The sequence below is a fragment of the Rhinoraja longicauda genome, chromosome 1, assembly GCF_053455715.1.
Source record: "Rhinoraja longicauda isolate Sanriku21f chromosome 1, sRhiLon1.1, whole genome shotgun sequence".
NCBI classification, from domain to species: Eukaryota; Metazoa; Chordata; class Chondrichthyes; order Rajiformes; family Arhynchobatidae; genus Rhinoraja; species Rhinoraja longicauda.
Genome location: NC_135953.1, coordinates 139,734,367 through 139,757,329, shown reverse-complemented (window position 1 = coordinate 139,757,329; position 22,963 = coordinate 139,734,367). Strand labels below are relative to the sequence as shown.

The window sequence follows — 22,963 nt, the reverse complement described above, 5'->3', positions numbered from 1 at the left end:
GGGTCTTTGTATCCTACTTCCGTGTCCTATCTAATTTTCCTTGATTTCATACCGCTCCAGAAGTAGTGATGAAATATTATAGAGGTATACCCCAAATGTTGGTTTTAGTTGTTTTTGTTTTTGTGTGTAGTTAAGTTTTGGATATGATCAAATGTACAGTAAGTCATTACCCATCCTTGTAGTGCTTCCAATACCTGTGGTATGCTTTATTTTGGGATATGCAGTATTTGTTAACTAAGGAGGGTTTAAGGTGAATGAGAATGTGTATCATTGCGGAATGTATGGAACTGGAAAATCAAAATAAAAATAGAAATATTTTAAAAAAGAGAATGTAGATGGCATGTTTGGTAAGTTTGCATGTGACACTAAAATTGGTGGTATAGTGAAGCTTTTCTCAGGTTCCAACAGAGTATTGATCTGGGAAAATAGGCAAGGGAAAGGCAGATAATTGCAAATTGATGTTATTTGGGAAGTTAAATCAGGCCAAGACGTATGTAATGAAGGTCAGAGCTCAGGGAATTCTATTGAACATAGAGCCTCATTCATAAGTTCATAAGTCGTAGGAGCAGAATTAGGCCATTCGGCCCATTCAGCCTACTGCACCATTCAATCATGGCTGATCTATCTTTCCCTCTTGACCTCATTCTCCTGCCTTTTCCCCCATAACCCTTGACACTCATACTAATCAAGAATCTGTCAATCTCCAACAAGCATACCCAATGACTTGGCCTCCACAGTCGTCTGTGGCAATGAATTCCACAGATTCGCCAGCCTCTGACTAAAAGAAATTCCTCCTCACCTCCTTTCTAAAGGTACGCCCTTTTAGTTTGATGCTATGGCCCCTGGTCCTAAGCTGATCCACTAATGGAAACATCCTCCCCGTATCCATAGTTGTCTGATAACGACAAGCTCGGTGGACGTGGTGGTGAAGAACACTTATAGGATGCTAGTTTTCATCAGCTGAGGCATCAAGTGGAAAAGTTGGTATGTTACATACACCGATGAGCCAAAAAATTATGACCACTCCTCAACTTCCTCATCAACAGGGCACAATCGGTACGAATTGGCAACAACACTTCCTCCTCGATAACACTTCCTAACACAGGGGTGCCTCAAGGCCGTGGTGCTCAGAGCCCCCTGCTCTCCTCACTCTCTACCCATGACTGTGCAGCCGGACACAGGTCCAAGTTGGGGGAGACCAGAACAAGGGGCCACAGTTGAAGAATAAGGGGTAGGCCATTTAGAACTGAGATGAGGAAAAACTTTTTCAGTCAGAGAGTTGTGAATCTGGAATTCTCTGCCTGAGAAGGCAGTGGAGGCCAATTCTCTAAATGCATTCAAGAGAGAGCTAGATAGAGCTCTTAAGGATAGCGGAGTCAGGGGGTATGGGGAGAAGGCAGGAACGGGGTACTGATTGAGAATGATCAGCCATGATCACATTGAATGGCGGTGCTGGCTCGAAGGGCCGAATGGCCTCCTCCTGCACCAATTGTCTATTGTCTATTGTCTAAGTCCATCCATGAATTCGCCGATGACGCCCACCATTGTTCGATGAATTACGGATGACGACGAGTCAGAGTTTAGGAGGGGGATCGGTTGTCTGATTGAATAAGATGCATTGCCTCAAAAACGCAGCCAGCGCCATCTAGAGCACACGCCAACCCGGCTCTGCTCTCATTCCAGTCCTGCTGCAAGGAGGACCGTGTAGGCATCTGAAAACCCTGACTGGTTTCAGGAACAGCATCCTCCCACCACCCTATCTGAGGTGAGAAGAAACGCTTTCACCCAGAGGGTTGTGAATTTGTGGAATTCTCCGCCACAGAAGGCAGTGGAGGCCAATCCTCTGGATGGATTTAAAAGAGAGTTAGATAGAGCTCTAGGGGCTAGTGTAATCAAGGGATATGGGGAGAAGGCAGGCACGGGTTGCTGATTGTGGATGATCAGCCATGATCACAATGAATGGTGGTGCAGGCTCGAAGGGCCAAATGGCCTCCTCCTGCATCTATTTTCCATGTTTCTATCAGCTTATGGGACACTGCAAATACCAACTAAACTGAACTACAAACTGTCTTGTGTTGGAAGGAACTGCAGAAGCTAGATTGCACCAAAGATCGACACAAAATGCTGGAGTAACTCCGCGGGACAGGCAGCATCTCTGGAGAGAAGGAATGGGTGACGTTTCGGGTCAAGACTGAAGTAGGATCTCGACCCAAAACGTCTCCCATTCCTTCTATCCAGAGATGCTGCCTGACCTGCTGAGTTACTACCGACTGCAAAGAGTGGATAAATGGGTCCCTTTCAGAATGGCAGGCAGTGACTAGTGGGGTGCCGCAAGGCTCGGTGCTGGGACCGCAGCTATTTACAATATACATTAATGACTTGGACGAAGGAATTAAAAGTACCATTAGCAAATTTGCAGATGATACAAAGCTGTGTGGTAGTGTGAACTGTGAGGAAGATGCTATGAGGTTGCAGGGTGACTTGGACAGGTTGTGTGAGTGGGCGGATGCATGGCAGATGCAGTTTAATGTGGATAAGTGTGAGGTTATCCACTTTGGTGGTAAGAATAGGAAGGCAGATTATTATCTGAATGGTGTCAAGTTAGGAAAAGGGGACGTACAACGAGATCTGGGTGTCCTAGTGCATCAGTCACTGAAAGGAAGCATGCAGGTACAGCAGGCAGTTAAGAAAGCCAATGGAATGTTGGCCTCCATAACAAGAGGAGTTGAGTATAGGAGCAAAGAGGTCATTCTGCAGTTGTACAGGGCCCTAGTGAGATTACACCTAGAGTACTGTGTGCAGTTTTGGTCTCTAAATTTGAGGAAGGACATTCTTGCTATTGAGGGCGTGCAGCGTAGGTTTACTAGGTTAATTCCCGGAATGGCGGGACTGTCATATGTTGAAAGACTGAAGCGACTAGGCTTGTATACAATGGAATTTAAAAGGATGAGAGGGGATCTTATCGAAACGTATAAGATTATTAAGGGGTTGGACACGTTAGGGGCAGAAAACATGTTCCCAATGTTGGGGGAGTCCAGAACAAGGGGCCACAGTTTAAGAATAAATGGAAGGCCATTTAGAACGGAGATGAGGAAAAACATTTTTCAGTCAGAGAGTTGTAAATCTGTGGAATTCTCTGCCTCAGAAGGCAGTGGAGGCCAATTCTCTGAATGCATTCAAGAGAGAGCTAGATTGAGCTTTTAAGGATAGGCGGCACGGTGGCGCAGCGGTAGAGTTGCTGCCTTACAGTGAATGCAGCGCCGGAGACTCAGGTTCAATCCTGACTATGGGCGCCGTCTGTACGGAGTTTGTACATTCTGCCCGTGACCTGCGTGGGTTTTCTCCGAGATCTTCGGTTTCCTCCCACACTCCAAAGACGTACAGGTTTGTAGGTTTATTGACTGGGTAAATGTAAAAATTGTCCTTAGTGTGTGCAAGATAGTGTTAATGTTCGGGGATCGCCGGGCGGCGCGGACTCGGTGGGCCGAAGGGCCTGTTTCTGCGCTGTATCTGTAAATCTAAAAAAAAATAGCGGAGTCAGGGGGTATGGGGTGAAGGCAGGAACGGGGTACTGATTGAGAATGATCAGCCATGATCACATTGATTGGTAGTGCTGGCTCGAGGGGCCGAATGGCCTCCTCCTGCACCTATTGTCTATTGTTTATTGTCTATTGTCTATTGCTTGCACTGGGGACTTCAGGGCATTGCTTTGTTTTTGCGCCAATATTGCTTTTTTTTTAAAAATGTTTTGAACTTTTTTTGTTTTTGTTTTTTATTATGCCATCTGTGGTGTACTGTGTTTACAAACCTGTGATGCTGCTGCAAGTCTGAATTCCAAAGTTGCCCCTCAGTACATATGACAAGCAAACACTCTTGACTCTTGTCTTTATTCTTGGCTCACCCAGTATGATGTTTAACATAGCATGTTTACTTCTGTTTTGAGTGCTATACAAACATAAGGCATTGGCGTGAAAAGCTAGAAGCTGTAGTATGTCTCTGCCATGAAATGTAATTAGATTTTGACATCGCCTCGCTTTTGTTGATCCTGCCCAATTTCGGATCGCAGTTTTTCGTATGCCCTGTATGGTATTACTTTCATTGTGGTCTCTTTGAGAGAGTACCAGCGATTGTGCCACGTTGCCCAGATTATGCCATCATCGTATCCACCTGTACTCTGATCAGCTGTGTAAGTTCCACCTAAAATAGAAACGAACAGCAGGCAGTTATAATTCACCCTGCAACACTGCGGTAATAATATCATGAAAACCGGTGCCTGAGAAATAAATTATTACGCGCTATTTATGTACTGCCCCTCATTTTTCTCTGAAGCACACGACCCGTGTTCGATCCTGACCACGGGTGCTGTCCGTACGGAGTTTGCGTGCTCTCCCCCTAACTGCGTGGGTTTTCAGCGGGTGCTCCGGTTTCCTCCCACACCCCAAAGACGTGCAGGTTTGTCGGTCATTCCGGAGAAAGTGATAGAAATGTCAGTCGTGGTATTTTGTCACTAAGGTGGAGCAATTCAATTGACCAGCGTGGAGACATGGAATCATTGAAGGCAAGCAGTGAAGGGGAAAGTTAAGGGGTTGGAGGTGCTTGCAAACATAAGCATAAACATTAACACGGAGTAGATGGGTTAATCAACAGTTGACTTTGCTGTTGGCATTGTACAAGTGATGATGTGCTGGAGAATGGGCAAGAAATTCAAGCTAGGATTATTGCATTTCGTAGGATTATTAAATAAAGCATTTTGTCGGGATGCAGCACAGCATGGTTTGGGAACCTTCTCATAGAAACTTCAGGCAGACAGACAGTGCAAGTGGAACTTCTGCACTCCTGCACCTATTTTCTATGTTTCCCTGCTTATTTTTTGTTCCTCAGACTATATCCCAGCTTGTCACAAGAGGCACCATTTCAGAAGTTCCGCCAATATTTTTCTCAATGTCCCTTGGCTGCAGGAATGCTACCAGAGGATTGGAGGACTGGCAATCATGAAGGCTGGCTCTGTCCTGGGGGCGGAGTTGGGTTCACGGGAGGGGGTCTTGGAGGGGAGGATGCTCCTCAAACTGCAGAGCATCCTGGACAATACAGCTCACCCCCTCCATGACACACTGGTCAACCTGAGGAGCACCTTCAGCAACAGACTGGTCCCACCAAGATGCAGCACAGAACGAACGCCACAGGAGATCCTTCTTCCCTGGGGCTGTCAAACTGTACAACACCTCCCCCTTCTGTTGTGGGGTAGACTGACTCCCCTCCCCACCTCCCACTCCACCCAAACTTTGCACATCCCCAACTCTAGACTTTCCACTCATCTCCATTATTTCATGTTTCATGTATCTTGTGTTTTATGACTGTTGGCAGACCAATTCCCCTCCTGTGATAAATAAAGTTCTATTGTATCGCATCGTATTGTACGCTAATGTATAGTCATTAATTTAAAAAAGGAACAGATTACTTGATTAAATACAGACCAGTTAGTTCGCAAGGAATCGTGAGATTGCCCAGCACAGCACAGCCACAGCCCCTTTAGTCCATGACATTAATGCTAACCTTTTAATCCATCCGCACTAGTCTGATTTGTCCTCATTAGGATTGCATCCTTCTATGTCAAATATTTCTCAAAATTTATTCTGTTCCTCAAGGGACTCATTTGACAGAACCCATAACTAATTCACCTGGGTAGGAAAAAAACTGCAGTTGCTGGTTGAAATCGAAGGTAGACACAAAATGCTAGAGTAACTCAGCGAGTCAGGCAGCATCTTGGGAGAGAAGGAATGGGTGACGTTTCGGGTCGAGACCCTTCTGCAGACTGATGAAGGATCTTGACACAAAACGTCACCCATTGCTTCTCTCCCGAGATGCTGCCTGACCCGCTGAGTTACTCCAGCATTTTGTGTCTACTATTTCATTTGGGTGTGGATTCAAGCCTCACAAGATAGACACAAAATGTTGGAGTAACTCAGCGGGTCAGGCAGCATCTCTGGAGAACATGGACACAGAGTGCTGGAGTAACTCAGCGGCTCAGGCAGCATCTCTGGAGAACATGGACACAGAGTGCTGGAGTAACTCAGCGGCTCAGGCAGCATCTCTGGAGAACATGGACACAGAGTGCTGGAGTAACTCAGCGGCTCAGGCAGCATCTCTGGAGAGGAGGAATGGGTGGCGAGTGGGCCCGGTGTTGAATAATGACGAGGCGGGGTGTGAAAAGGCGATTGAGAACCAATTAGCTTGGTGCTGAGCCAACAAATCTCCATCAATCTCGGTCGGACAAAGGGAATTGTGACTGACTTCAGGAAGTGAAGCAGTACACATCAATGGTGCCGAAGTAGAGACTTCATCCTCAACATTGATGGTCTCCCAGTATCCACCTCACCTCACAAGGAATCTTGGAATCATCCTTGATCAAACCCTCTCCTTCGACAAACACATCAAACACATCACAAAGACAGCCTTCTTCCACCTCAAAAACATTGCCCGTCTCCGTCCATCCCTCTCCTCCACAGCGGCAGAAACCCTCATCCACGCCTTCATCACCTCCCGTCTGGACTACTGCAACAGCCTCCTCTATGGCGCACCCTCAAAAATCATCAATAAACTTCAATACATTCAAAACTCCGCTGCCCGTCTACTCACACACACCTCGATCCGTGACCATATCACCCCTGTCCTTTACAAACTCCACTGGCTCCCCATCCCCCAGAGAATCCAGTACAAAATCCTCCTCATAACCTACAAAGCCCTCCATAACCTGGCCCCATCCTACCTGACCGACCTCCTCCACAGGCACACTCCCACCTGCACCCTCCGCTCTGCCGCTGCCAATCTCCTATCCCCCCACATCCGGACTAAACTCAGATCCTGGGGGGACAGGGCTTTCTCCATCGCTGCTCCCACCCTATGGAACTCACTACCCCAAACCGTTAGAGACTCCCCCACACTCACCACATTCAAAACATCGCTGAAGTCTCACCTGTTCAGTACTGCCTTCAACCACTGAAGGTCACCTCACCTTCTGTCTCCTTTCTCTGTTCATTTATTTATTTACTTATTTATCTATTTATTAATTTCCCTATGTTCTCAAAATCTCTGTAAAGCGTCTTTGAGTATATGAAAAGCGCTATATAAATAAAATGTATTATTATTATTATTATTATGATCAAAAGGTTCATGTTCCGAGGAATAAATATCAACAGACAATAGGTGCAGGAGGAGGCCATTCGGCCCCTTGAGCCAGCACCGCCATTCAATGTGATCATGGCTGATCATTCTCAATCAGTACCCCGTTCCTGACTTCTCCCCATACGCCCTGACTCTGCTATCCTTAAGAGCTCTATCTAGCTCTCTCTTGAATGCATTCAGAGAATTGGCCTCCACTGCCTTCTGAGGCAGAGAATTCCACAGATTCACAACTCTCTGACTGAAAAAGTTTTTCCTCATCTCAGTTCTAAATGGCCTACCCCTTATTCTTAAACTGTGGCCCCTTGTTCTGGACTCCCCCAACATTGGGAACATGTTTCCTGCCTCTAACGTGTCCAACCCCTTAATAATCTTATACGTTTCGATAAGATCCCCTCTCATCCTTCTAAATTCCAGTGTATACAAGCCTAGTCGCTCCAGTCTTTCAACATATCACCTGCAGTTTGTCCACGACGACCATGTCAAAGCTTTGGCCATGAAAGCACACCAACACCACTACTTCCATAGAAGGCTTAGTGCCTGTCCCCCTTAGGTGATTTCCAAGGTGACTGCCGGCGACTGTCATAGTCGTAGCAGGTCGCCGAAAAAAGGGTGACTGGACCCCCCCCCCCACGACAATGTCTACGACAAGCTACAACAACCTACCACCTAGACGACGTCAAGCTACGGCAAGCTACCGACAACCGGCGATCCAGTCGTCGCGACTTAGGACGTCCACCTACGACCGCACCTACGACAACCTACGACCACACAGGCGACAACCTACGACATCCGAAGTCAACCTACGTCCACCCGCGACAAGCCACGGCGACAACTGAAGACATTTCACGTCATTTTGGCCTCGGGTTTTGACGCCGGTACCTGTCGCCGGTTGACGTAGGTTGACGTAGGTAGTCGCCAATGGAATTCACCGAAGTCAGCACCGGCGACAACCTACGTCACCTGGCGACAACCTACGACAGCGCCCCCGTCAGGAGACGTCAAGCTACGCTCATTGGCGTCAAACCCACTGTCGGCGAAAAAATTTCAACATTCTGAAAATCCAGCGACGACCAGAAAAACGCTACAACTCTTTGGAGACGACTCACGACCGCACAGGCGACACCCCGGCAACCGTGTGGCGACAGCCTGGTCACCTGTAGTCGCCTAAACAATCACCTAAGTGGGACAGGGGCTTTTAGAAAGTTTGGCATGTCCCCAGAATCCCTCACCAAGCGTCTTTTCTTTGACTGGATAGCGCGCAAACTAAAACTTTTCACTGTACCTCGGTACACATGACAATAAAAACTCATGGGAACTTCTTTTCTTTCGTATGTCAACTACGACAATCCAAAGTGGCCACTGGTGCCTCAGAGTGCCCGTAGTTGACGCTTTCCGGCAGATTCTGCCTGTCCTGTAGCTGATTTCCAAGTCGTGCCTGTTCGCATTGATTTACGAGGCGTGCATGAGGAGGCTTACCGTGGTGATAGCGGCCGTTAAGGTTTGCCGCATGGCATTTGTTCATCCACCAGCCGGACTGATCTTGGTAGGCACAGCTGGCCTCGTACTTGTCGTTGTCCACGTCCGGGGTGCTGAACTGCATCCCGTTGTGGGCTGTGTAGAATTTACTGCTTACGTCATCCCCAAAGTCAAAGCCATCAAAGGCATCCAGAGCATCACCTCCGTCGTAGTAGCTGTAGCGCAGGCGAAAGTTGTCCGCCTCACTTCCCACTTTGAAGCCCATATAGCGAGCAATTCTGGATGGGGATAAAGTAATGGTAGTCAATAGACAATAGACAATAGGTGCAGGAGGAGGCCATTCAGCCCTTCGAGCCAGCACTGCCATTCAATGTGATCATGGCTGATCATTCTCAATCAGTACCCCGTTCCTGCCTTCTCCCCATACCCCCTGACTCCGCTATCCTTAAGAGCTCCATCTAGCTCTCTCTTGAATGCATTCAGAGAATTGGCCTCCACTGCCTTCTGAGGCAGTGAATTCCACAGATTCACAACTCTCTGACTGAAAAAGGTTTTTCCCCATCTCGGTTCTAAAACCCCCTTACTCTTAAACTGTGGCCCCTTGTTCTGGACTCCCCCAACATTGGGAACATGTTTCCTGCCTCTAACGTGTCCAACCCCTTAATAATCTTATACGTTTCGATAAGATCTCCTCTCATCCTTCTAAATTCCAGTGTATACAAGCCTAGTCGCTCCAGTCTTTCAACATATGACAGTCCCGCCATTCCGGGAATTAACCTAGTAAACCTACGCTGCACGCCCTCAATAGCAAGAATATCCTTCCTCAAATTTGGAGACCAAAACTGCACACAGTATTCCAGGTGCGGTCTCACTAGGGCCCTGTACAACTGCAGAAGGACCTCTTTGCTCTTATACTCAACTCCTCTTGTTATGAAGGCCAACATTCCATTGGCTTTCTTCACTGCCTGCTGTACCTGCATGCTTCCTTTCAGTGACTGATGCACTAGGACACCCAGATCTCGTTGTACGTCCCCTGTTCCTAACTTGACAGCATTCAGATAATACTCTGCCTTCCTATTCTTACCACCAAAGTGGATAACCTCACACTTATCCACATTAAACTGCATCTGCCATGCATCCGCCCACTCACACAACCTGTCCAAGTCACCCTGCAACCTCATAGCATCTTCCTCACAGTTCACACTTCCACCCAGCTTTGTATCAACTGCAAATTTGCTAATGGTACTTTTAATAATAATAATAATAATATTCATTTATTGTCATTGCAACGAGTACAACGAAATTAAAAAATAGCCAATCCTGACGGTGCGTAAAACTCTTGTACTCAAAGTGCCAGCTTACGACTGTTATTTACCCTACCTCGTGACTTTATACACCTCTATAAGATCTCCCATCAGCCTCCTACATTCTTTAGTGCAGAGATACAGTGCGGAAACAAGCCCTTTCGGCCCACCGGGTCCGCGCCGACCAGCGATTCCCGCACTTAACACTATCCTATACACACAAGGGACAATGTTTACGTTTACCAAGCCAATTAACCTACAAACCTGCACGTCTTTGGAGTGAGGGAGGAAACTGAAGATCTCGGAGAAAACCCACGCAGGTCGGGGGGAGAACGTGCAGACTCCGTACAGACAGCACCCGTAGTCGGGATGGAACCCGGGTCTCCGGCGCTGCATTCGCTGTAAGGCAGCAACTCTACCGCTGTGCCATTCTAAGGAATAAAGTCTTACCCATCTCAATCTCTCCCCACAGTTCAGGCCTGGTGACATCCTTGCAGCTCTTCTCTGTACCCTTTCCAACCTGATATCATATTTTTTCCAATATTTGGGTGACCAAACCTGAACTCAATGCCCCAGGGGCTGCCTCACCAATGCCTTGTACAACTATTACATGTACATCTACTCTGAGATCCCGCTGCTCGACAACACTTCCCAGGGCCCTACTATTCATGGTGAAGGCCCTACCCTGGCCCAACAGCGCTTGACGTAACACTTTGCGCATAACTGAATTAAATTCCATCAATCATTTTGGCTCACGTGCCCAACTGATAAAGATCCCGCAGTTTTCTTGAGCGCTTTACAGCATTGGGCCTGAACTCGCTGGAGTTTAGAAGGTTGAGGGGGGACCACATTGAAACTTACAGAATAAAGAATGACATAGGTAGAGTGGATGTGGAGAGGATGTTTCCACTAGTGGGAGAGTCTAGGACCAGAGGTCACAGACTCAGAATTAATGGGTGCTCTTTTAGAAAGGAGGTGATGAGGAACTTCTTTAGTCAGAGGGTAGTTAATCTGCGGAACTCATTGCCACAGAGGGCTGTGGAGGTCAAGTCAGTGGATATTTTTAAGGCAGAGATAGACACATTCTTGATTAGAACGGGTGTCAAGGGTTACGGGGAGATGGCAGGAAAATGGGATTGGGAGGCCATGAATGAATGAATGGCGGAGTGGGCTCGATGGGCCGAATGGCCTAATTCTACTCCTATAACTTGTGAACTTGTGTATCAAGGCTTGCAACAATGTATGTGGCCCCATCACAAAACCAAAGCACTTAACTCCTTCATGAAACTTACTGGTGCTGTGTGGGAATATTAAGGAGGAGTGGGTTTCTCAAAAGGTAGCCACATCAAGCGAGCAGGACTCTAGTTTAATGTTGTGGTGTCAATAAAAGGCTGGAAATTGGTAAGAAACAATTAGAAGCTGGAAAAGGGCTAAAAGAAAAAGTAGATTCTATAGATATGTGACTAATTAAACCAAAAAGCAAATAGTAGAAAAGGGCGGTCATGGTGGCGCAGCGGTAGGGTTGCTGCCTTACAGCGAATGCAGCGCCGGAGATCCGGGTTCCATCCCGACTACGGGTGCTGTCTGTACGGAGTTTGTACGTTCTCCCCGTGACCTGTGTGGGTTTTCTACGAGATATTCGGTTTCCTCCCACACTCCAAAGACGTACAGGTTTGTAGGTTAATTGGCTTGGTAAATGTAAAAAATGTCCCTAGTGGGTGCAGGATAGTGTTAATGTGCGGGGATCGCTGGTCGGCGCGGACATGGTGGGCCGAAAGGGGCCTGTTTCCGCGCTGTATCTCTAAACTAAACTATTAAGAGGAGATTAGAGAACCAATTTGATCATCTTGAAAATGGAACACACTGCCTGAGAATAGATGGAGGCAGGTACTCTCACAATATGTTTCAAGCATCTGGATAAGTAGATGCATGCCAGGCTATGGGCCAATACTGATAAAATACATTAACGTAGATGGACTTAGTGGTTGGCAAGACATGGTGAGCAGAAGAAACTTTGTATGTGTCATAGAAACATCGAAACATCGAAAAATAGGTGCAGGAGTAGGCCATTCGGCCCGTCGAGCCATTCAATATGATCATGGCTGATCATCTAAAATCAGTGCCCCGTTCCTGCTTTCTCCCCATATCCCTTGATTCCTTTAGCCCGAAGAGCTAAATCTAACTCTCTCTTGAAAACATCCAGTGAATTGGCCTCCACTGCCTTCTGCGGCAGAGAATTCCACAGATTCACAACTCTCTGGGTGAAGAAGTTTTTCCTCATCTCAGTCCTAAATGGCCTCCCCTTTATTCTTAAACTGCAAACCCTGGTTCTGGACTCCCCCAACATAGGGAACATTTTCCCTGCATCTAGCCTGTCCAATCCTTTAATGTCTGTATGGAGTTTGTACGTTCTCCCCGTGACCTGCGTGGTTTTCCTCCGAGATCTTCGTTTCCCTCCCACACCCCAAAGACGTGCAGGTATGTAGGTTGATTGGCTTGGTAAATGTAAACATTGTCCCTAGTGTGTGTAAGATGGTGTTAGTGTACGGGGATCACTGGTCGGTGCGGACCCAGTGGGCCGAAAGGGCCTGTTTCCGCGCTGTATCTCTAAACTAAACTAAACTAAGAACATCAAACATCGATGTTTTAAAAACTGATTCTGTACGGTATTTTTAAAGATTCTTTATGCATGATGGCACATGCATTTTATTGCCGATTAGAAACCAAACGCAGGCTTGGCGATCGCTTCGCTCAACACCTGCACTCGGTCCGCGTTAGCCAATCTGATCTCCCGGTGGCCGAGCACTTAAACTTCCCCTCCCATTCCCAGTCTGACCTTTCTGTCATGGGCCTCCTCCAGTGCCATAGTGAGGCCCACCGGAAATTGGGCCTCATATTTCGCCTGGGCAGCTTGCAGCCCAGTGGTATGAACATCGACTTCTCCAACTTTAGATAGTTCCTCTGTCCCTCTCTTCCCCTCCCCCTTCCCAGATCTCCCACTGTCTTCCTGTCTCCACCTATATCCTTCCTTTGTCCCACCCCCCTGAAGAAGGGTCTCGACCCAAAACGTCGCCCATTCCTTCTCTCCCGAGATGCTGCCTGACCCGCTGAGTTACTCCAGCATGTTGTGAATAAAATCAAACCTCACCTCCGTTCACCTGACCAGTCCTTCAGAGTAATCTGGAGCAAATAGGGCCCCCTGCTCTGCACAGTTATTAAATGTATCTTTTCATTGCCAAGCCAGAATTCGGTACTATCTCCAGGTGACAAGTACCCAAATCCTTCCTTGTAGGGAACCCAGTTTTGAGAGAAGTCCACCGTGCCGTCGAGTCTCTGAAAGAAAGTAGATCAAAATTCACAGTGGACTTAAAACAACTCCGCCCGTGAACAGCTTAGGTGTGGAGACAACGTACGTACGTACGTACCCTCTGTAGTACTGTCCAACCTCTCCCTGCCGAGTCTATGTCACAGTACACCAAAAACTGACGGCGGGCTTTCAGTGGCTGGATGTAGTAAAGACCACTAGTTGTTGCACCTTTGTCGGCGACATCTTGGCAGTCTAAATAGAATCACACTGTAGCTCATTGACAGATTCCAGTAAGTTCATGATTTCATTCATATCAACTCAATATATATTTTTTCCGATGGCAAAACTCAGAAATTCAGCAATGGCCAATATATAGGAGCACGTTGTTCAACGATAACGCATACAGATATTGCCCCTGACATTGGGAAACGCCACAATGACCCTCGAAGCACTGTGATCATGCACAATTTGCCACCCGAGGGAGATTAAAAAAGGAGAGTTTAAAAGAAAATGTGTAATTTCGAGGCTGCGTACTGTGCAGTGTTTACTGTGCAAGACCGTGAACCATGGAAAGGAATGTCTGAATCCTTGGGCAACTGAATGGACACTTGGTGATGAAATATTGCAGATTAAAAAATTGCAAAATGCAAATTTCAACAAGGTTGTTAGATTTTGCAAAGGCTGATTACGACAGGAGACGATAGACCTTTATTTATCCCAGGAGGGAAATTGATCTGGCAACAGTCGCAAAAACATATAAACACAAAATGCATGAAACATGAAATTAAAGTGACGAGTGGAAACGATTGGGGATGTGCAAAGATTGGGGGTGGGTGGGGGGGGTGGAAGGGGAGTCAGTCTCAGTCTACCCCACGACAGAAGGGGGAGTAGTGGTACAGTATGATAGTCGCAGGGGAAGAAGGATCTCCTATGGCGTTCAGTCCTGCATCTTGGTGGAATATAATGGGTTCATAATTGCATTAATATCAACTCGATATTTTTCAATGGCAACACTCAGAAATTTGCCAATGGCCAATATATAGATAATGGTGGAATAAATATAATGAAGAACTTGTCCGTGGGAGTTGGAAACAGAACTGACACGCAGGACAAATATCTTAAATCCAAGGCATTGTTGGACTGGGATTTATAGGATTTCGGTAATTTTAGGGATGTTGTTGGGGGGGAAAAAAAACTTGTGTAACTGAGAATAAGTTAATAGAGTAAATTATTAAACCACCCAACTGGAGAATAAATTGAGTTCTGGGTGACCTTTGAAATATAAATAACAGTTGCTTCATCAAAGACCATTATTTATCAGAAGGTCAGAGGTAGGGATGTTCACTAATTATTACACAATGTTCCATTTCCATTTCCCAACTTGTTGGCAAAGGAAGCAATCCATTTTGTAGAAATAAGGAACTGCAGGTGCTGGTTTACAGAAAAAAAAGACACAGAATGCTGGAGTAACTCTGCAGTTCAGACAGCGGTCCCGGGGAAACATGGATGGGTGATAGAATCATAGAGTGATACAGTGTGGAAACGGGCCCTTCCACCCAACTCGCCCACACCGGCCAACATGTCCCAGCTACACTAGTCCCACCTGCCCGCATTTGCCCCGTATCCCTCCAAACCTGTCCCATGCATGTACCTGTCTAACTGTTTCTTAAATATTGGGATAGTCCCTGCCTTAACTGCCTTGTTCCATACACCCACCACCCTTTGTGTGAAAAGTTACCCCTGAGATTCTTATTAAATCTTTCCCCCTTCGCCTTAAACCTATGTCCTCTGGTCATCGATTCACCTACTCTGGGCAAGAGACTTTGTGCATCTACCCGATCTATTCCTCTCATGATTTTATACACCTCTATAAGATCACCCCTCATCCTCCTGCGCTCCAAGGAATAGAGTCCAAGCCAACTCAACCTCTCCCCATAGCTCAGACCCTCTAGTCCTGACAACATCCTCGTAAATCTTCCCTGAACACTTCACAATGAATGGCGGTGCTGGCTCGGAGGGCCGAATGGCCTCCTCCTGCACCTATTTTCTATGTCTCTACATCGAGTGAATCCAAACACTTGTCCTTGGCCACCAACATAAATGCTACCTTGCGAGCTCCACCCAGATTCAGAAAAACGAGTAAATGTAAAACAAGAGGAAGAAACAGACAAAAATAATGATTTAAACGGGGATGCCAACCTTGACCTGTGATTTCGTGGATTTGAGTTGTATCTTCACACGACTCACTGCATCTGGTATGAAGCTGACTGGTTAGTGTCTTTAAGCTTTTAATTTGTTCATCGTTTGATGTAACTATGTGTTCCAATTGCCTGTTAAAAATAAAGAAACATTTAGGCATGTCATTTGTGCAGAGACAATAGGTATAATTACCTGACAATAGAAAATAGGTGCAGGAGTAGGCCATTCGGCCCTTCGAGCCAGCACCACCATTCAATGTGGTCATGGCTGATCATTCTCAATCAGTACCCCGTTCCTGCCTTCTCCCCATACCCCCTGACTCCGCTATCCTTAAGAGCTCTATCCAGCTCTCTACCTGATGACCAGGTGACGCTGTGCAATTTAGGTGCGAATGATGTCAGACAGTACACCAGTTTCCACAAACGGAACAGTACAGTACAGTACAGGAATGGGCCCTTCGGCCCACAATGTTTGTGCTGAGCATGATCCCAAGTTAAAATGATCCAATGATTTAACCAGTGTAGGAAAAAAATGCAGATGCTGCTATAAATCGAAGGTAGACAGAAAAGTGCTGGAGTGACTCAGCGGGTCAGGCAGCATCTCTGGAGAGAAGGTATGGGTGACGTAGCGGGTCGAGACTTCTACCTATTGATAAAACCGAGTTAAAAGCCGGAAGGCTTCCCGACGGTCGGGCCGCGGCTGTGGACTGGGAACGCGGCCGGAGGCGTTTTATCGAGGCGCTGCGGTCTCGGTGCCTCCCGGATCGCCGCGTGGAAGCCTGGGTCTAGGCCCGGCCGGGGCCTCCCAGGTCGGACGGAGGAGCCGGGGGCTCGCGGGTCGAAGTCCAGGTCGGCGGAGTGGCCGACGGAGGCCGCGGCTGGGGCCCGGGTCGGCACCACAGAGGCGTGAAGTGGGGCGTCGACAGCGGGGAGGCCTCGGCTGCGGCGGTTAGGCCTCGCGACGATGGGGCCTCGTCGGCGGCGGCAAAGCCTCGTGGCAGCAACACTGCATCGTGGGTCGACCCACGGTCGACGATCAATGAGTGCGTGGAGGAACCGCCCTGAGGGGGGAGGGGAAGAACAATGGAGGAGCCGGCGTGGGGAGACCGCCGTGAAGGAGGTGGGGGGAGGGGACAATAGGGATCCAGTGTGGGGGGGCAAGGGGGGGGAGAACAAAAGGAGGCACCGGAGTGCTTTGTAACTTCGTCAGCGCCATCAATGGCTGCCATTTGTATACATTGGCTATGCAGCAACGAATTTCACTGTGCCAAGTCACATTCCATTCCAAATGATCTCATCTGCCGCTACATGAACCATATCCCTCTATTCCTTGCCCTTCCATGCGCCAATCTAAAAGCCGCTAAATGCCTCTATCAACCTCTTCTTGCAGTGCGTTCCAGGCCCCCACGACTCTCTATGTAAAAAACCTGTCCTTGCTCTCCATTAAGAATTTCCCTTGTCAACTTACAGCTGTAGTCTTTAGTTTGGAGAAACAGCGTGGAAACAGGTCCTATCAGCCAACCGGGTCCACGCCGACCAGCGATCCCCGCACACTAACGCTATCCTACACACACTAGGGACATTTTTTCACATCGACCAAGCCAATTAACCTACATACCTGTACGTCTTTGGAGTGTGGGAGGAAACTGAAGATCTCGGCGAAAACCCACGCAGGTCACGGGGAGAACGTACAAACTCCGTGCAGACAGCACCCGTAGTCAGGATGGAACCCGGGTCTCCGGCGTTGCATTCGTTGTAAGGCGGCAACTCTACCGCTGCACCAAAGTTGGATATTTCCACCCTGGGAGGAAAGTTCAACCCTATCTATGCCTCTCGTACTTTTGTATACTTCTATCAAGTCTTCCCTCAATCTCCGTTGTTCTGGAGAAACCAATGCAAGTCTATCCAACCTCTTCTTGCAGCTGAAACCCTCTAACACAGGCAACATTCTGGTAAACCTCCTCCGCACCCGTTTCCAAAGCCTCCACATCCTTCCTGCAATGGGGCGACCAGAACTGCTGGCAATACTCCAAATGCAGCCTGACCAAATTCCTACAGAGCTGCATCGTGACTTCCTGACTCTTGTACTCAATGCCCCTAGCAATGAAGACAAGCATACCATATGCCTTGTTTACCACACTATCTGCTTGTGTTGCCACCTTTTTTAGTGAGGTATCAACTTGGGCTCCAAGATCCCTCTGCACATCAGTACTGTTAAGGGTCTTGTCGTTAACTGTGTACTCTCTCCTTAGATTTAACCTCCCAAAGTGCAACACCTCGCACTTGCTCAGGTTAAACTCCAACTGCCATTTATCTGTCCATTTCCACAGCTGTTCTATATCCCGATGAATCTTCTGACAGCCTTCCCCACTGTCTGCAACTCCTCCAATTTTGGTGTCATCGGCAAACGTGCTCACCAACCCATCTATATTTATGTCTGTATCATTTATATATATATATATATATATATACATCTCAAACAGCAGAGGTCCCAGCACAGATCCCTACGGAACTCCACTGGTCACAGTCCTCCAGCTAGAATATCCACCTTCCACCACAACCCTCTGTCTTCTATGAATAAGTCGGTTCCGAATCGATACGGCCAAATCACTATGAATCCCGTACATCTTAATCTTCTGAATTATCAAGAGCCTCGTGAAAATCCATGTACACAACACCACCCACTCCTCCTACCCTCATCAATCTCCTTTGTCACCCCCTCAAAAAACTGAATTGTTATTGAGATACGACCTGCTGCGCACAAAGCTAAGTTCGCTATCGCCGATTAGCCAATTCTCTTCCAAATGGGAGGAAATCCTATCTCGAATAATTCTCTCCAATAGTTTCCCCACCCACTGATCTGAGGCTCACTGGTCTATAGTTCCCTGGATTCTCTCTACTTCCTTTCTTAAACAAAAGAACAACACTGGCCAAGTCCTCTCCAGGACCTGTGGCTAGAGTAGCTTAAGATCTTTATCAAGACCCCTGCAATCTTCTCTCTTGCCTCCCTCAATAACCTGGGATACATCCCATCAGGCACTAGGGTCATATCCACCTTAATGCTCTTCAAGAGCCTCAGCACCACGTCCTTCTCAATCTACTACAGCCCTAGCATATTTGGGTTCTCCACAACGATCACACTGTCCTCAAAATCCTTCTCCTCGGTGAACACAGATGCAAAGTATTTGTTCAGTGCCTCACCTACATCCTCTGACTCCAATCATAGATTCCCTCCTTCAACGTGGAGTGGTCCTACTTTCTCCCTGGTCAGTCTCTTATTTTTAAACAAATATATAAAAAAGCCTTGCCGTTTTCCTTAATCTGACTTGCCAATGGCCCCTTCTGATCTCCTGCATGATGGCTTTCATGGCCCCTTCTGATCGCCTGCTTAAATTCGTTCCTACACGCTTTATATTCCTCATAATCCCCATCTGAATCCTCCTTCTTAAAAGGATGTTGCCAGGACTAGAGGGTGTGAGCTCTAGGGAGAGGTTGAGTAGGCTGGGTCTCTATTCCATGGAGCGTAGGAGGATGAAGGGAGATCTTATAGAGGTATATAAAATCATGAGAGGAATAGATCGGGTAGATGCACAAGAGTCTTTTACCCAGAGCAGGGGAATCGAGGACCAGAGGACATAGGTTCAAGGTGAAAGGGAAAAGATTTAATAGGAATCCGAGGGGTAACTTTTTCAAACAGAGGGGGGTGGGTGGATGGAACAAGCTGCCGGAGGAGGTAGGAGAGGCTGGGGCTAAGCCACTGTTTAAGAAACAGTTGGACAAGTACATGGATAGGACAGGTTTGGATGGTTATGGACCAAGCGCAGGCAAGTGGGACTAGGGTAGCTGGGACATTGTTGGCTGGTGTGGGCGAGTTGGATCGAAGGGCCTGTTTCCACACTGTATCACTCTATGACTCTAAGTTTACAATCTAGTCAGTCGTCCACGTTACCTTACCTTACCCATCCTTTATCCCTCCTCCTTACTGGAACGTGCTGATCATGCACTTTGATCAGCTGGACAATGGACAATAGACAATAGGTGCAGGAGGAGGCCATTCGGCCCTTGGAGCCAGCACCGCCATTCAATGTGATCATGGCTGATCATTCTCAATCAGTACCCCGTTCCTGCCTTCTCCCCATACCCCCTGACGCCGCTATCCTTAAGAGCTCTATCTAGGTCTCTCTTGAATGCATTCAGAGAATTGGCCTCCACTGCCTTCTGAGGCAGAGAATTCCACAGATTCGCAACTCTCTGAATGAAAAAGTTTTTCCTCATCTCCGTTCTAAATGGCCTACCCCTTATTCTTAAACTGTGGCCCCTTGTTCTGGAACAACTTTAAACAACACCCACATGTCACCAGTGGACTTACCCAATAACAACTGCTCCCAATCTATCTTCCCCCAACATCCAGACCTGTCCCTATTCGAAACAATCTTAAAACTTTGTAGTATCTCCAAGATGCTCATCTCCCGTACCACCAGTCACCTGGCCAGGCTTATTTCCCAACACAAAGGCCCAGCATTGTCCAAGTGCTTCTCCTCGGTGGATACAGATGCAAAGCATTCGTTCAGTGCCTCACCTACATCCTCTAACTCCAAACATACGTTCCTTCCTTCATCATTGAGTGGTCCTATCTTCTCCCTGGTTGGCCTCTTATTTTTAAATAAACGTATAAAAATCCTTGGCAGACACAAAATGCTGGAGTAACTCAGCGGGCCAGGCAGCATCTCGGGAGAGAAGGAATGGGTGATGTTTCGGGTCGAGACCCTTCTTCAGACCGAAGAAGGGTCTTGACCCGAAACGTCACCCATTCCATCTCTCCTGAGATGCCGCCTGTCCCGCTGAGTTACTCCAGCATTTTGTGTCCACCTTCGATTTTAACCAGCATCTGCAGTTTTTTTCTTACATGTAAAAAGCCTTGACGTTTTCCTTAATCCGACTTGCCAATGACATTTCATGGCCCCTTCTGGTTCCTCCGTGTGTCGGGCTATCCTGATACTGCTTAAGAAAAACAATCTTGGATACACCTAACAAAATCTGCCTCATCTAATCCTCTTTATTTGAGTAAGTGCCAGTCAATATTGGGAAAGTTTAAAGTTATCCGCTACACAACATTATGGTTCTTGCATCCTTCCTATCATCGGTTTACGTATCTGAAACTTCTGTTGCCCGCTGGCTACTGGATGGCCCATAATATAATTCCAAATTGCTCCCATCTTATATTTGAGCCAATCCATAATGCCTTAGGGCAGTCACGGTGGCGCAGCGGTAGAGTTGCCGCCTTACAGCGAATGCAGCACCGGAGACCTGGGTTCGATCCCGACCACGGGTGCCGTCTGTACGGAGTTTGTACGTTCTCCCTGTGACCTGCGTGGGTTTTCTCCGAGATCTTCGGTTTCCTCCCACACTCCAAAGACGTAGATGGGGTTTGTACGTTAATTGGCTTGGTAAATGTAAAAGTTGTCCCTAATGGGTATAGGATGGTGTTAACGTGCGGCGATCGCTGGTCGGCGCGGACTCGATGGGCCGGAAAGGCCTGTTTCTGCACTGTATCTCTAAACTAAACTAAACTAAATTAAACGTAGCCTCCAGAATGTACTCTCTGAGTGACATTCTCACTGATTAGTAAAGTAACTGCGGTGCTGACTCGAAGGGCCAAATGGCCTCCTCCTGCACCTACTTTCTATGTTAACTCCTCTACCTCTTTTACTGCCCTCTCCATCTCGTCTGAAACATTGAGACCCAGGCACGTCGAGGTGCCAGTTGTGTCCCTCTTGTAATCAAGTTCGCCTAATGGCCACAACATCATATTCCCAAGCACTGATGCAGGGTCTAAGTTCATCAGCTTTATCCACCATGCACGCCTTGCTTTTAAGGAAACACACCTCATCCCTTCATTTTCTCCACATTCATGAACTTATCGCTGACCATTCTCCTTTGAGTGGGTGACAAAAAATATTGGCGGATTCTCATTCTCTGCAATTATCAGTGCTCCCAATCACCACACTTCCACTCTGGTATTTACTCCAGTCAGTAGTCTCTACAATGCCTTTGGTTTTCATTGCGGCTCAGAGTTCAAAGACATAACATGAACTAAGCGGACCGATCAACTACCTTCTGCACATTACATTTTCATGGTATTGTATGTTTTTATACATTAATTACGATTAATTCTGGCGCAAACGCTTCCCCGGGTATAACTGTCAGATTAGAAGCAGTAACTCATTTTATCTCATTGATAAAAACACGAACAGCCTGCTCTATATTTCCATAAGATTACACTTTTACTTCAGATTTACGGATGGCCCCTTTTCAAGAGCCTTTTGCAGTTCCCCTTTGGAGAAAAAATGTTCAAAAATTAAATAATTCTTAACACAATTCGTTGCTACTTAGCTGATTCATTCCGCGCAATGATGTAAAATATCTTTTCTTCACTTCATCATTCTGACAATAAATAATGGTGAACTTACTCTAATTCAAAAATTTTCTCTCCACTGATTCTTTCGAACTTCAGAATCTCTGACTGGATTTCCCTTATTCTTTGGATGTAATTGTCTATCAAAATATAAGAAAGTAGAACATTTCAAGCAGACTAGAAGTCATTCTGGAAGAGTTTTAAGAAAATAGATTGATATTTCATGTGTACGTTAAGCTACTGGAGTTATTACCTGGTTGTTTCTTCATGATAGTATTTGTTTGAACGACGTTCTCAATTGTAGTTTTGGTTATAGAGGTCACGTTATGAACACGATCCAACTGATTTTCCATATTCTCTAGTTCTCTGTTAACACCACTTTGGTAATTTTGAAAGAAATTGCTGACACCACATGTTGTTGGGCAAAACTCCCCCTAAATTGTCACAAAAGAATATAATAAACCGAATGATATATCGATACTTGCGTCTCGAAAGGTTGTGATAGTCTGTGAGAAAATGTCAACTTACAAAGCGCTTGTCTAAGATGCAGCAAGGAATCCCTGGTGAAACCTGTTATTAAAAACCAAGCAACAATTCACCATAAGTTCTCTGACGCAAAATCAACCTTTTAAAAACAAAATTGTGCACTAAGTCCAGAAAGACACTTACAGCCTTAACAGTTGAAAATGCAATCAGTTGAACGAGCAGGAAAGGTAAGCATTTTCTCTTTGTTCCCGACATGATATGATCCAATAAAGATGCCCTCACTGTGCCCATTGAATGAACTGAGTCCCCAGAGCTGTTTTATCTTGTTCAGTCCCTGAGTACTTGTTAATAACAGCTCACATTGATTGTGAAAGATCCATTACAGAGCACACATTGAACGAGTTCATGGCCTTTGACTCACAGGCGTTGCTGCAAATAGCCAGGAGGATGGGCAAGAGCAATCCAAATGATTGCATTCTCTAGGTGAAGAAGGTCCCCCTCGTCGCCGTTCTAATTCTCCCTTGCCCTAAATCAATGGCAATGGTTTTAACTCCCTTTGAGGTGGAGTAAAGGTTCTTGCAATCTACCCTATCTA

General features: G+C 46.8%; 1 protein-coding gene across 1 annotated transcript; it reads right to left on the bottom strand.

Moving 5' to 3' along the window:
• Positions 1–3,868: 3,868 nt before the first annotated feature.
• Positions 3,869–22,707, bottom strand: fgg (fibrinogen gamma chain). Its single transcript, XM_078407393.1, has 9 exons — positions 22,552–22,707; positions 22,411–22,452; positions 22,136–22,316; positions 21,938–22,022; positions 15,469–15,599; positions 13,388–13,521; positions 13,111–13,295; positions 8,659–8,936; positions 3,869–4,197 (listed from the first exon to the last, which is right to left on the bottom strand). Exons 1-9 carry the CDS (start codon positions 22,657–22,659, stop codon positions 4,013–4,015), a joined length of 1,329 nt encoding a protein of 442 aa, XP_078263519.1. The 5' UTR covers positions 22,660–22,707; the 3' UTR covers positions 3,869–4,012.
• Positions 22,708–22,963: the final 256 nt, after the last annotated feature.

Excerpts from the sequence above, each read along its gene's own strand:
- fgg (XM_078407393.1), bottom strand. The coding sequence starts at position 22,659 with ATGGGCACAGTGAGGGCATCTTTATTGGATCATATCATGTCGGGAACA. Across the intron at positions 22,453-22,551 it reads CATTTTCAACTGTTAAGGCT|GTTTCACCAGGGATTCCTTG; the intron begins GTAAGTGTCTTT and ends TTTTAATAACAG. Across the intron at positions 15,600-21,937 it reads GAGAAAATTTTTGAATTAGA|GCAATTGGAACACATAGTTA; the intron begins GTAAGTTCACCA and ends TATTTTTAACAG.